At 46.6% G+C, this 14,162-nt stretch overlaps 1 protein-coding gene across 5 annotated transcripts in view; it reads right to left on the bottom strand.

The window, feature by feature from the left end:
* Window positions 1-14,162, bottom strand: part of CLEC16A (C-type lectin domain containing 16A) — a 239,611-nt gene that overhangs the window by 199,917 nt on the left and 25,532 nt on the right. For 4 of the 5 annotated variants that reach the window (XM_073015175.1, XM_007985728.3, XM_037989855.2 and 1 more), the window contains 5 exons: window positions 13,060-13,165; window positions 11,221-11,344; window positions 6,498-6,672; window positions 4,263-4,316; window positions 657-770 (listed from right to left, as the gene is read on the bottom strand). In XM_073015175.1, the coding sequence (XP_072871276.1) occupies window positions 657-770; window positions 4,263-4,316; window positions 6,498-6,672; window positions 11,221-11,344; window positions 13,060-13,165 (573 nt within the window). The remainder of the gene's footprint in view (window positions 1-656; window positions 771-4,262; window positions 4,317-6,497; window positions 6,673-11,220; window positions 11,345-13,059; window positions 13,166-14,162) is intronic. The other variant, XM_073015174.1, reaches the window with a different exon arrangement.

Genomic DNA, 14,162 nt, shown 5'->3' with positions numbered 1-14,162 from the left:
AGAAGTCACAACACTGGCCATCAGGTGTTTTCCCTCAGTAGTGTACCAAATGGAACTCCAAGACTCCTGCAGACCACAAACATGCTACTTAGTCCAAAGCTGGATGATCATTTAAAACCAGAGATTACACATAACAATGCAGATTTCCTGCTTCTTTAGAAACATGAAAAAAAACCTAGTAATCCTACATCCATATTTCTGTAGAACAGCAGCAGGCTGGGGTGGAACAGGAGCTGCTCGCCAAGGTGGCATATACTCTCCAACTTGCCACACCCCTCACCACTCTCTACTGCCTTCACCTGGGGCCTGATTCATGGATGTTCATCGCCCAGCTTCTGTAGACATTAGTTCCTCTGATAAGGCATTTTCTGTGTCCCAGTAACAGTGTCTCACAGATATGCAACCTAAGGCCCAGAGTGGTACAATTCCATGTTTAAGAACATACAATTAATCAAATCCAGGTGGTACCTGACCCCAGCTTCTCTGGGGTATGCAATCAAGACTCTGATTAGGTTCATTGAATCCTGGACCAGCTTATGCATCATCACTGCTATATACTCAGAACATTAGTTTCTGATTTTAGAGAAACACACGGATTAGCAAAATGAGCAATGGTTTCTTATTAAGGTCAAACAATCCCAAAGCTAATGACTTACAGAACTTCTCTGAACATCCTGTTCAGTCTTAGCGTACATCTCAGACAGATCACCATTCAGAATGACTTCAGCTAACGAGTTCACCAGCGGTGCATGATGTATAATTAAGAAGACCTGATGGAAAAAAAGAAATGGGATTTGCATGAAAGTGTGCGGTACTTTCAACCTCTTGCTTCTGGGATCAGAAGCGACCAGGCTGGGCTACCTAAGTCCTGTATTAAGCAGCAATTCCTACGATGTAAAATCCGAAGAATGAGGCACAGAAAGGACTCAGTTCTACTCTCGTAAGGTCAGCCTCTCCTTCAGACTGTTGCCTATTTGGCTGGCTGCTCTTCCTCGGAAGGAAGTGCATTAATGCGAGACTGTCCCTCATGGCTGGGTGAAGCCAAATCCGGCTGAAGTGGAGCAATGCGGGAAAGAACAGCCAAACCAGCATACTCCTTCCTTTCCACGGGCATTTTAGTGTCAAATTTGATTATGAGAAGACTACAAGGCACTGTCCCAATACTTTAGTGATACAAGAAGAAGGGGCCGGAGAGCTTTGTTCCAATCAAGGACTTGGCAAACGATTGGCTACACAGAGATTCCATCACGGGAAGGAGCTCTGACCCTGTGGTGGGTTTTAGCACACGGGGATTCCACAGCATCGTCAGTAGGTATGCAAACTCCGGGGCTGAAAACCACACGAGACAGAGGCAGACCCAGCCGGGCCAGGATGTAAAATCAGAGGGCTGGCTCTGGGCTAAGCTGGCCCTGCTCCCACACCTGTTGCCCAATGTTCAGAGGACCAGCTTTAAGAATCAGGGTATTCAAAACTGTCTTGCAAAGCTGGCCTAGACATGCCTGCTATTTTGTTTTAAAATGTAAAGGCAAAAGGGTGTAGCACAGGGTGTGGCTTATCTACCATTTGTATACAAAAGCGTGTGCATGTTTGTATTTGCTTATTTACACATGCATAGGCCAAGGTTTCTCAATCTTGGCACTGCTGACACTTTGGGCTGTAACTGAGTGTTGAGGGAGGCTGTCCCAGACACTGCAGGCTGCTTAGCAGCATCCCTGACCTCTACCCACTAGATGCCAGTAGCACCCCAGCCTCAGTCATGACAACCGAATGCATCTCCCCAGACATTGCCAGGTACCCCCTGAGGGGCGAAATTACCCCTAGTTGAGAACCCCTGACAGATGTCTCTGTTAGGACATACGAGAACCCTGTAACCCTAATTGTCTCTGGAGATAGAAGTCAGGAGCCTGAACAAAACTAGAAAAGAAACCCGGTTTTTACCTGTTTGAACTTTTTAACTCTAAAAAACATTGAAAAAAATTATTTTTTAAAAAGTGAAGGCAAAAATCAACACAGGCTGCCTCTGGGGAGTGAGGTTGGGTGCCCACGGTATAGATTGAGAGAGGGACTTTTCCCAATGCATGTTTTGTACTGTTTGAACAAGGGGAATATATTACTCCAACAAATACACAGAATTCAAATTAGATAAAAGGTACAGGCAGAATGGCCATGTGGTACCTCCCTATAAAAAATGGCCAATAAAAATCTTTTTTTAAAATACTGGGAACCTTTTCTAATACAGAGACCGCACAGTATGATTCAATGAGTTAACCCATGTCCAAGGTTTGGCAGGCCCTCAAACGTTAGCAATGATGATTCTTCTCACCTTCCTTATGGCCAAATTCCTGCCACACATCACGCTACCAGCAATACAAAACACCGATTACTGTGGCCATTCATTCTCAGGTATGTTACGTACCTTGTACGAATGCGGCCTTAACTGATCATTTATTCCTTGTTCTTTTCAGTCCACAAGCATTCAGTGAGCACCTACAAAGGATCCCCTGAACAAAGCAAACAATTCCTGCCTGTGGACACGCACAGTGCTCATCTTCCTGGCTCTGAACCCGAAAAAGAGGGAGGGTGAGTAACTGCAGGGTACATGGAAGCACGTGCAGGCCAGACTCAAAAAGCCGGGCCCAGCTGCCCACATCACACTCTCTTAGCAGTTTAGTTCTAGGAGGACAGCATCACCTGTCACACCAAATTAATGTCATCCACGAAAATTTTCATGGTTTTCTAGCTATGCTTGTAATATAATTTGCAAGTATGCAATGATTTAATATTGAGGTAGGGGCTTTAAGGACACAGGATTTATACCTGATTTAGGTTTTCCACACATTTAGGTCCTATTTTCATTAAGCTAAATTAAAATGCAGGGGGAAACAGGGCTCTAGGTTGTTTATCTTTAAAAGGGATCTATTACTCAAGTTTGAGGAATACCGAATTACAAGCTACGTTTTCTGTGAGATATTGAAACAAGTAATTGGGTGCATGGGCTCCTGGTTCTTTACAAAGCAAACTGGCGAGGGAGGAGTCTCAGAGAAAAGGCGTAACACTCTCCACTGATGTTCCCACCGTGGGTGGCTGGCGGCCAGCTCTCTGGAAGAGACCCTGCCCAGCCAATGCTCCAGCAGCTGAAGGGTCCTGGGGGTGCTTTCCATGTGATTCCTGGGGCTGAGAACTGGCTTGCTTGGGTCCTGCTGGACTCCCAGAATCCCAAGCAGGAGATGCTGGCAGACTTGGACAGAGGCAGCAGAAAAAAGCTGCCAGGAGAGGCTGGGGTTTGCGCTCAGCGCCGTCGTACAGAGCAGCATTCAGACAAAGTTGGCCTCGTGCACAGCTCTAAGCAAACACAGCCCCAGAATAGGACTTCGGGCTGTGAGTGATAGTCAGGACATGTCCGGATCGGCCTACCTGCTGGGGAGGAGGTGGCCTCTGAACCGCTCCTCCTGGTCCAAAAAGAAAAAGCCCCGCCCCAAATTCAAAACAGCTGGGGATCAAGTTAGAAGGACAGTTCCTCATCAAAGCAAATACCTGTGCCATTGCAAAAGCAGAAACAGAGTTCTGGGTAAATGCTGGACTACTTGATAGTCTAATGAGATGCCCTGAGAGTCTGGACTGCTTGTAATAAAAATATTTTTAAAGTTATGTAACTGGGTAGCCATGGAGTTTTTCCCTTCTTGTAAATATTACATAATTACACGAAGGAAACACACTTGTTTAAGGAGGGGAGGGAGACAAATTGGCTCAAGATACAAATCTGAGAGCTAAGGCTGCTACGAGATCCCTTCCACGAGGTAATCTGGGAACTAGAACCGCGATAAAGCCCTTTAAAAATAGCCTCATTTCAGGAAGTTTGTTACACCAAGGTTGCTATGTGTATGCACGCTGTGGGTTCTGCAATGTGGGGCTTCATTCAAAGCTGCATGAGTAAAAGCGCTGCAGCCCACATTTCCAGGGTATTTCAAGCACTCAGTTGTTTTGGAAATCTCAGTCTTCATGGTAAAAAAATCAACGACACAAGTCAGGTTTGGTTTATTTTTCATTTCTCTTTGGATTTCCATCTCCTACCATGAAAAAGATACACACTACCTCTATTTAGTGCCTGGAAAACAGAAAGCCCCTTTGTTTTGCTGTTATTTTACTTTAGGATGGGGGACACAGAGAAGATGGGGTGATGAGGCCTGGGGATTTTCTGCAAGGCAGTGGCACACCAAGGGACCCCAAAAGTAGTGGGGATATTGGTGAATGATCAAGCATACCTGTGATAGAAGATAAAGAGACACCGGCAGGCTAATTTTCGGCCGTTCTCCTCCCTAGTTGGGGGTGGCAGGAAAGAGAGATCAGGTCACACAAGCGAGCAGCACAAAATACACAAAGCCAAAAGCCTTCTGTGTGAACAAGGGCATCCTGTCCCACTGACTTCCTCCATGGCCCTAGGGCTGTCCTTTCCGGGTGCTACTCAAAAGTCCACTCTGCAAAATCCCACTCAATACTGTTCGTAAGGCCACTATTTTTCCACCTGAGAAACTTTTCATCATTAGTCACAGATGAGAGGCTGACCCCCGAGAACTTGCTCCTTAAGTTACCAAGCACGTTCGTTTCCACCAGCTGGGGCACTGGATGACCCGGCAGGAGAGGCCTCCTGGAGGCCTGTTCTTGGGAAGTTATTTTCAAAGCATGGGGAAGGAGGTTTAGGGCACCGTGGCCTTGGAAAAGCCCCCTCGTTTATACTGAATTTCAAGATGCTCCATTTCACACCCGCCCTGTGAGAGAAGAATCGATAGGCCCTCATTTTGCAGCTGAAGAAACGGGCTCAGGTTATTTGCTTTAAGTCACAGAGTTAGGAAAGGGAAGAGGCAGAATTTGAACCCAGGTCCAAAAACTCCAATTCTCATACTTTGTCTGTGCCTCCCAGAGCCGCCTCTGGTAACGCTAAGGAGCTTATTCACTTTTTTTTTTTTTTTTTTTGAGACAGAGTCTCGCTCAGTTGCCCAGGCTGGCATGCAGTGGCGCAATCTCGGCTCACTGCAAGCTCTGCCTCCCGGGTTCAAGCCATTCTCCTGCCTCAGCCTCCCAAGTAGGTGGGACTACAGGCGACTGCCACCACGCCCGGCTAATTTTTGTATTTTTAATAGAGATGGGGTTTCACCGTGTATGCCAGGATGGTCAGGGCTTATTCACTTTTATAGTCTTTTCACACACACATTCTGTCTCTGTCTCAGGAAATAAGAGGAAAGGAAAGGAAAACCAGCATGCTTTGAAAGGAAAGGAATCTCCCTCAGGCTTAAACCTCAGTCCTGGCCAGGCGCGGTGGCTCATGCCTGTAATCCCAGCACTTTGGGAGGCCGAGGCAGGCGTATCACCTGAGATCAGGAGTTTGAGACCAGCCAGGCCAACATGGTGAAACCCCGTTTCTACTAAAAATACATTTTCTTTTATTTACTCATCTGTAGTGAGAATCCTCAAAACTCCATCCCCTTGGGGCACCTCTGCATGGTGACCAGCTGGCTCTGTCCTGCCTCCTGCTGAGGCCCCTTTACCTCCAGAGGAACTGCACAGAGGCCTCCCCTCCAGAAGCAGCATTCCTCACGGAGGGGGCCCTGAGAACCAGCAGCACAGAATCAGAATCACCTGAGGGATAGGTGAAACATGCAGATTCCTGGCCCCACCCCAGAGCAACAGAACTAGAATCCCTGAGACTGGGAGAGAAACTGAGGCCCAGCATGTTACCAGCAGTCATCCCCACAGGCCTCTGGGGCCTGCTAACAGTGGACAGTCACCACCCTGGGACCCTTCCCTGAGTGTGCTCCAAGCCTTCCCTCCGTGCTGCGCAAGTTCTGTCGCTGTCTGCATCTTCTCCAAATCAGTGGGTTCTGGCAACTACCAGGAAAAGTTACCGGGGAGGAGAATACCTCAGGCAAGGATACACAGAAACCAAAACCCTACATTGGTACATGTTTCCTGTTTCCTCCTGAGGTTGGTAATCTTTTCTTATTCACTTTTATAATCTTCTCACACACACACTCTGTTTCTGTCTCAGGATATAAGAGGAAAGGAAAGGAAAGACAGCATGCTTTGAAAGGAATCTCCCTTGGGCTCAAAACCTCAGTCCTGGCTGTAATTCCAGGCCCAAGCAGGTGTATCACCTGAGGTCAGGAGTTCGAGACCAGCTTGACCAACATGATGAAATGCCATTTCTTCTAAAAAGTACAAAATTAGTCAGGCGTGGTGATATGCGCCTATAATCCCAGCTACTCGGGAGGCTGAGGCAGGAGAACTACTTGAATTCAGGAGGCGGAGGTTGCAGTGAGCCAAGATCGCACCACCGCACTCCAGCCTGTGTAAAAGAGCAAAACTCTGTCAACAACAACAACAACAACAACCATCTCGGTCATGGTTTGCAATGCTCAGCCCCATTCCAGGGGACTAGGGACTGTTCTTCCCCACTTCTGAAGATGGCCTTCAGCCAGCGGGAGCCATGGGGCCGGACCCACCTTGTCCTGGTTCTCCAGTGAGTACACGTAGAGGGGCAGGAAGAGCCTGTTGAGCAGGTGGTCCGTGAGCACATCATTGAGGAACTCACAGTTGATGATCAGGATGTCATTGAGATAGTGCAGGTGGTCTAGGTGCTCTGCCACCAGATCACTCAGTTTCCCCCGATTCCGGTGCCTGCCATGAGAAATGACCACCTCAGCCTGGAGGCCAACACTAGGAGCCTTTGAGCCTAACATCAGTGGCCTGAGACTTAGGTCACTGGGGGTTCATCCATATAACCAATATCTGAGTTAGTCTCAAGAGACACTTATCCTGGCCACTGCTGGGGAGATACACAAGGGAAAATGGGCAGGTTTACTGCAATCAATTTCAGGGGACTGCTGGGGTCCCCCAGAATGAGGTAAACAAAGCAAAATGCTGCTAAGTTCTTCCAGCAAGCCACTGCATAAGCACAGTTACTAGCCACTGTGGCAAGATCCCCTGGCTCCCCAGATAAGCAGCATTAATGGAGCAATAAATTCACTGTAATTAAAATGCTCCGGAGGAGTTCTAAAGAGAAAAGCAGGCCTCCACAGCCGTGGCCACCCCGGTGGCCCTGAAGACATGCAGACATAGAGCAAAGACAGGACACCCCTCCCCGAGGCCCCTGCCCTGGAGGTCTCCGTCTCCCTGCAGTTAGCAACAGCGTGCTGGGGGTGGGGGGTCAGGGGGTAATGTCTTTTGGGTGGAGTCAGTCTCACACACCAGAAACAGCTGGTGGGGATGCTTTCACTGCCCCCAAAGCAGTATGCAGCAAACACTAGCTAGCCATTTGGTTTGTATTATTACCACCCAACTGATAGATGGTCATTTTTGACAACAGCGAATTAAAATACAAAAGCAAATAGAATTCAAAGTCTCAAACCCACTACTAACAGATATTCACTATTAACATTTTGGGACTTATAACCCTAATGTCTGTTTTTTCTACATTTTTACCTCTCCCAGTAGTAGTCACATCTAAAATACAGACGTCACATTTCTATCCATCTAACTGTATATACTTGAAAAAAAAAAAAAAGGTAACAACAAGATCAATTCTGCTTCTTTTACATAATTCTGGATAATTATTCCTTTTATTTATTTATTATTATTTTTTGAGACAGGGTCCTGTTCTGTCACCCAGGCTGGAGTGTTGTGGCATGAGCACAGCTCATTACAGCCTCAACCCTAAGGTTCAGGGGATCCTCCCACCTCAGCTTCTAAAGTAGCTCAGATTACAGGCATCTGCCACCATGCCCAACTATTTTTAAAATTTTTTTGTAGAGGGTGGAGGGGTCTCACCATGTTGCCCAGGCTGGTCTCAAACTCCTGGACTCAAGTGATCCTTCTGCCTCGGCCTCCCAAAGTGGTAGGATTACAGGCGTGAGCCACTATGCTCAGCCAATTATTTCTTATACTTCAACAAGATATTTCAGCTGGGTACAGACTGGGATCACATCTGTAATCCCAGCACTTTGGGAGGCCAAGGCAGGTAGATTGCTTTAGGTCGGGAGTTCAAGACCAACCTCGCCAACATGGTGAAACCCCCTCTCTACTAAAAATACAAGAAAAAAAAAATTAGCCTGGTGTGGTGGCACGCACCTGTAGTCCCAGCTATTCAGGAGGCTGAGGCAAGAGAATCACTTGAATCTGGGAGGTGGGTTACAGTGAGCCAAGACTGCACTATTGCACTCCAGCCTGGGCGACAGAGCAAGACTCCATCTCAAAAAAGAAAAGAAAAAAGATATTTGCTAAATATTTATAGCAAATATATGTTGTAAAGCCTTAGTATATGAATGTCTACGAACCCACCGTGCGCCTGAGGCCTAGAACATTTATGCACAATGTTTTGTACTTTTCTCCCACTTAAGAAGATACTTTGGAACATTTTCTGTAATGGTATATTTAAAATACCTCACTTTTTAATACTTTGGTTTAAAAAAAAATCAAAGTAATATATGCAGCTAGGTTTAAAACTCAAATAGTATTGATAAGTTGATAACAAAAAAGAGCAGCTCCTGGCCCAGGCTCACATCCTCCATTATTTTTTTCTTTTCTTTGAGACAGTGTACTGCTCTGTCGCCCAGGCTGGAGTACAGTGGCGCAATCTCAGCTCACCGCAACCTTCGCCTCCTAGGTTCGAGCAATTCTCGTGCCTTGGCCTCCCTAGTAGCTGGGATTACAGGGGTGCACTACTATGTCTGGCTAATTTTTGTATTTTTAGTAGAGATGGGGTCAGGCTGGTCTCCAATTTCTGGCCTCAAGTGATCTGCCCACCTCGGCCTCCCAAAGGGCTGGGATTACAGGTGTGAGCCACCACACCCAGCCCTCCTCTACTTCTCCCCACTGTCCACAGGCACTTACTTGTTTCTACAGATAGTTCCTCCCATATTTCTAGAAAGTCTGCATGGACTTCTATTTTGCAATTGAGCCATTTTAGGTATTATCTATTGACCTCCTGTTATGACAGAACTCTTCCGTTCTCTCTGCCCCTTCCCCCGAAGTAGTCATCAGTAATTGGGGTTGAGGTCATAACATTCGCCGTGGAGCCAAATAGAGGACTATGATTTCATTTCCTTGCTTGTATAACTTTGCTCTTTCTGTAGTTAAGTGTCTCATTATTATCTCGCATCCACGACTGTTTAAAGCCATAAGGCTTCTGGCTTTCCCAATTGCTCCGCTGGGTCTGCCATCTACCCATTCTTGCTTCTTCCCCCATATCAGATCTCATATTCTATCTGCCTAGCTCCCCTCCCCCAGGACACTTCTCATCGGGTCCCTTTAGCATCCTGATCCCATTTAGGTGCACCTCTTACGAGGCCTTGGCAAAGCTGTCACCCCGGAGCAGTGGTTCTCAAGTGAGGGTGATTTTGCCTTAAAGGGGACATTTGGCAATGTCTGGGGACATTTTTGATGAGTGCGACTGGGGAGGGGTGCTACTGGCATCTAGCAGGTAGAGAGGCCAGCGATGTTCCTAAAAAGCCTACAATGCACAGGACAGCCCCCACAACAATGGTACCCAGTTGAAGAGGTAAATAGAGCCAAGGGAAAGAAATCCTGCTCTGGAACTTCTAATCATCCCTCTGAGGACATCATCCCTCTGAGGACAAAAGCACCATCCTAATCTCTTTTTTAAAAGAGATTTATCGAAGTATAATTCACGTACCATAACATTCAATTATTTAAAGTAGACAATGTCATGGTTTTTGGTAGATTCACAGAGTTGCCCAACCATGATCGCAGTCGATTTTAGAACACTGTTATCCCCCTGCAAAAAAAGCCCCTTATGACCAGGCGCGGTGGCTCACACCTGTAATCCCAGCACTTCTGGGAGGCCAAGGTGGGCGGATCATGAGGTCAGGAGTTCAAGACCAGCCTGGCTGATATGGTGAAACCCCGTCTGTACTAAAAATACAAAAATTAGCTGGGTGTGGTGGCGCACGCCTGTAATCCCAGCTACTTCAGAGGCTAAGGCAGGAGAATCACCTGAAATCAGGAGGCGGAGGTGCAGTGAGCCGAGATTGCACCACTGCACTCCAGCCTGGGTGACACAGCAAGACTCTGAAAAAAAAAAAAAAAAAAAAAAAAAAAAAAAAAAAAAAAAAAAAGCAAGCAGCCCCTTACTTGGCTGGATGTCTCACACCTGTAATCCTAGCACTTTGGGAGGCCAAGACAGGAGGATTGCTTGGGCCCAGGAATGCAAGATCAGCCTGGGCAACATGGCGAAACCCCATCTCTACTAAAAATCAAGAAAATTAGCTGAGCTTGGTGGCTTAGGCTTGGTGGTCTTAGCTACCTGGGAGGCTGAGGCGGGAGGACTGCTTAAACCTAAGAGTTCAAGGCTGCAGTGAGCCATGATCACCCCACTGCTCTCCAGCCTGGGTGACAGAGCAATACTCTGTCTCAAAAAAGAAAAAAAAGCCCTATACTTATTAGCAGCTGCTTCCTAAGTCCCCACACAACATCCTAGCCACCAATCTACTTTCCGCCCCTATAGATTCACCTATTTTGGGCATTTCACTAAGAATAATGCTTTTGAGGTTCATCTACGCCATACCAAGTGTCAGCGCTTCATTCCTTTTTTTTTTTTGAGACTGAGTCTTGCTCTTTTGCCAGGCTGGAGTGCAGTGGCATGATCTCCACCTCCCGGGTTCAAGCAATTCTCCTGCCTCAGCCTCCCAAGTAACTGGGACTACAGGCATGCGCCACTACACCCAGCTAATTTTTGTATTTTAAATAGAGACGGTGTTTCACCGTGTTGGCCAGGATGGTCTCGATCTCTTGACTTCGTGATCCACCCCGTCTCGGCCTCCCAAAGTGCTAAGGTTACAGGTATGAGCCACTGCACCTGGCCCGCTCTATTCCTTTTTATCGCCAAACACTATTCCATCGTACAGATAGACCACGTTATGTTAATGCATTCATCAGCTGACAGAGCCCCTTGACCTTCTCACCAGCTGTCTAGCAACCCCATCTATGGCTATAGTGAATTGATTTCCCCCGCCTGCTCTGGGAGGCGTCTGAGTTGTTTCCAGCGTTTCATTATTACAAATAGGTGAGCAGGACCTTTTAGAGTACGGAAGTACAGGCTACACAGAGGTAGGGGAGTGCTGTTAATGTGTTTGTTTTTTCTTGATGAAAACAGAATTCTCCCGTAACCACCCTGTCTATCTACTGAGTGGCCCTGGGGGTGTCACTTACTCCTCATCTGTCTGCACGCAGTCATCAAGTTCGATCACGTGGCTCCCAATGAACCAGACCAAATTGGAGAAGTAAGGAACAGCAGTTTTATCTCGGATGTAGTGCAGCATGGCCTGGTTATCCACTGAGAAAATTCACAGAAGAAAAAAAAGTCAAGCTACCAAAAATAACTTGGGGAAGATTTAAAAAAAAAACAAAAACAAAGCAAAACCCAAAAACCACAATGAAAAAGCCCTCTGTTATAATCTGAAATTGTCTGTCTTTCCTGGAAATACTTAAAAATGTTTATCTTATTCATAAAACTATAGTCATCAAGGCAGTTCTTATGATATTTTACACTTAAATTAGCTGGGCTAAACATTATTAGTGCATGGGACAGCCTACTTATCAGTAGCAGATTGAGCTAGACTACACTGAGAATTACACCATTCTCAAGCAAGGTTCCTGTATTTATACATAAGGATAAATTAAGAAAGCGGAAAACCAGAGGTTAATAACTTACATGACACTGGAATAAGGAACACAGGAATCGTCATTGAAGGAAAGGCAAAAAACAGACAACAGTTAACAGGATTAGGACCTGGGAAGATGAGAGAGCTGCTCAGGGGGAGAGAGGCTAGGGCGGGAGGCATCTGCACAGAGAGATAAGGTTAGAAGGGGACAGCAGAAAACAGAGCAGGAGGCAGCAGAACCAACTGTGGCTTGGACCAGAGTCACACACTTAGAAACCTGCCAGGTTGGCTGGTGGCCAGAGGTCCAGCGTGTGACCTGGGAGCATGGGCCTTGACCCCAAAGGGGCAGCTGCTTCTGTGCCAGCTGACCCCCCACCCCTGCAGGACTGTGGGCTTCAACTAGCCAAATCTGAATCTTCAAGGTACAAATCCAGATTAGCATGGAAGACCTCTCAATTTTTAAATACTGGCAACTACATATTTTTTCAAAAACTAAGCCAATTAAAACATGTCTGATGGCTGGATATGGCCCACAGGACCTCAGTTTGCGACCCTGGATGGGTCCAGCTGGGCTCCTAGAAAGGTTCTTAAATTTAATGTAAGCCCAGTGCCAGGCTGAAGTGAGTCCCTGGGGTGCCCCCACCTTCATTAGGGAGTAATAACATTTTGACTCATGAAAGTCAAAGCCCTTTCATCCCTGAGAAAATAGTCCCATCTCTACTGTGGTGACTCCAGGGAAAATAACCCAGGCATTAGGCAGAGAACTTCCAAGCATCGCCTTGGAAGGGCAATTCCAGTTCAGGAAACCTGTGGCCAGGCAGACTTCGTCTCAGTGCAGCAGAGAGTGGGGGAATGGCTTTTTCCCTGGGGCAATGTTTTGGGCATTAAGAACATCTTGAGGGAAAGGAGGAATTTGTTAGTGCTGGGCTTTGCAGCCTGTTGGGAATACAACATTGCCCCCTGCTGTTCACAATGTGACATGCTTTTAAATATTACTTAAAAGTCAAATTACCCCTTAGCTGTATTAAAGTATATTGCACAAGCCAAGACACAAAAATTTAAATGACACATTAAAAAGACAATTTTGCTTTCTCAAATTCTAAAACATACTCAAAACATAGTCACTCTGAATCCCACACGTGCCTCTCAGGACATCCTACTTCCATGTAGCAGCATGAGCAAGACTTCCACATGCCTGGAGAAGGCAAGGATTTCCACGAGCGGCCAGCTAAATGCTAGGGGATTCCCAGTTTTTCATGAGACAAGCTGCCACAGCTCATCATCATTGCACTCCCTCGTGACAATCAGAGAGCCATACGCACAAACACGGGAGCGCTTGCTGCCAAGTCAGAAATCAGCCGAGACACAAGCCCACGAGGACACTTACCTTTATAAACATTCAAAGTTATGGTTCTTACAGCAATTCTAACCATGCTTTCAGGGTGGTTGAAAAACTTGATGGCTTCTGTGTACAGGGCAAAGTCATTGGTGTGCTAAAACAAAAGAAATAAGGAAAACAAATTACAAGCCCATAAGCCAGGCCTGGCCTCACCCCAACTCTCTGAATTCCATCAGAAACTTCAGAAAAAGCCAAAAAAAAAAAAACGTTGCCAATGTGAACCGTTAAGTCAGTGGTTCATTCCCAATGGGGAATGTGGAAAGGGATGGGAAGGCAAAGCCACAGAAGAAACAGAAAAGAGTCCAAGTCCGTGTGGTGGTACACACCCATAGTACCAGCTACTTGGGAGGCTGAAGTGGGAGGTTGGCTTGAGCCCAGGAGCTGGAGGCTGCAGGGAGCTGTGATCATGCCACTGCACTCCAGGTTGGGCAACAGAAAAAGACCCTATCTCAGAAGAAAAAAAAAAAAGAAAAAAAAGAAAAAAGAGCAGTAGTAGTGGTAGTAGTAGTAATCACTGATTCATTGGCTGGGAGTGGTGGCTCATGCCCAGAATCCCAGCACTTTGGGAGACCACGGAGGGAGGATCACTTGAGGTCAGGAGGTTCAGACCAGCCTGGGCAATGTGACAAGACCTCATATCTATTTTAAAATTATAATTAAAAAAAAAAAAAATGAGTCCAAATAATGTCACATCTGGGTTCATTACCTGTTCTACCACTTCTTTTTTTTTTTTTTTTTTTTTTTTTGAGATGGAGTCTCGCTCCGTCGCCCAGGCTGGAGTGCAATGGCATGATCTCAGCTCACTGCAAGCTCCGCCTCCCGGGTTCACGCCATTCTCCTTCCTCAGCCTCCCGAGTAGCTGGGACTGCAGGCGCCAACCACCACGCCCGGCTAATATTTTTTATTTTTAGTAGAGACGGGGTTTCACCGTGTTAGCCAGGATGGTCTCAATCTCCTGACCTCGTGATCCACCCGCCTTGGCCTCCCAAAGTGCTGGGATTACAGGCGTGAACCAACGTGCCTGGCCTTGTTCTACCACTTCTAACCTGTGCAATGTAGTATTTCTAAACCTCTGTTTCTACATCTACAAA

Source organism: Chlorocebus sabaeus, chromosome 5, assembly GCF_047675955.1.
Source record: "Chlorocebus sabaeus isolate Y175 chromosome 5, mChlSab1.0.hap1, whole genome shotgun sequence".
NCBI classification, from domain to species: domain Eukaryota; kingdom Metazoa; phylum Chordata; class Mammalia; order Primates; family Cercopithecidae; genus Chlorocebus; species Chlorocebus sabaeus.
This window is presented reverse-complemented; position numbering and strand designations above follow the sequence as displayed.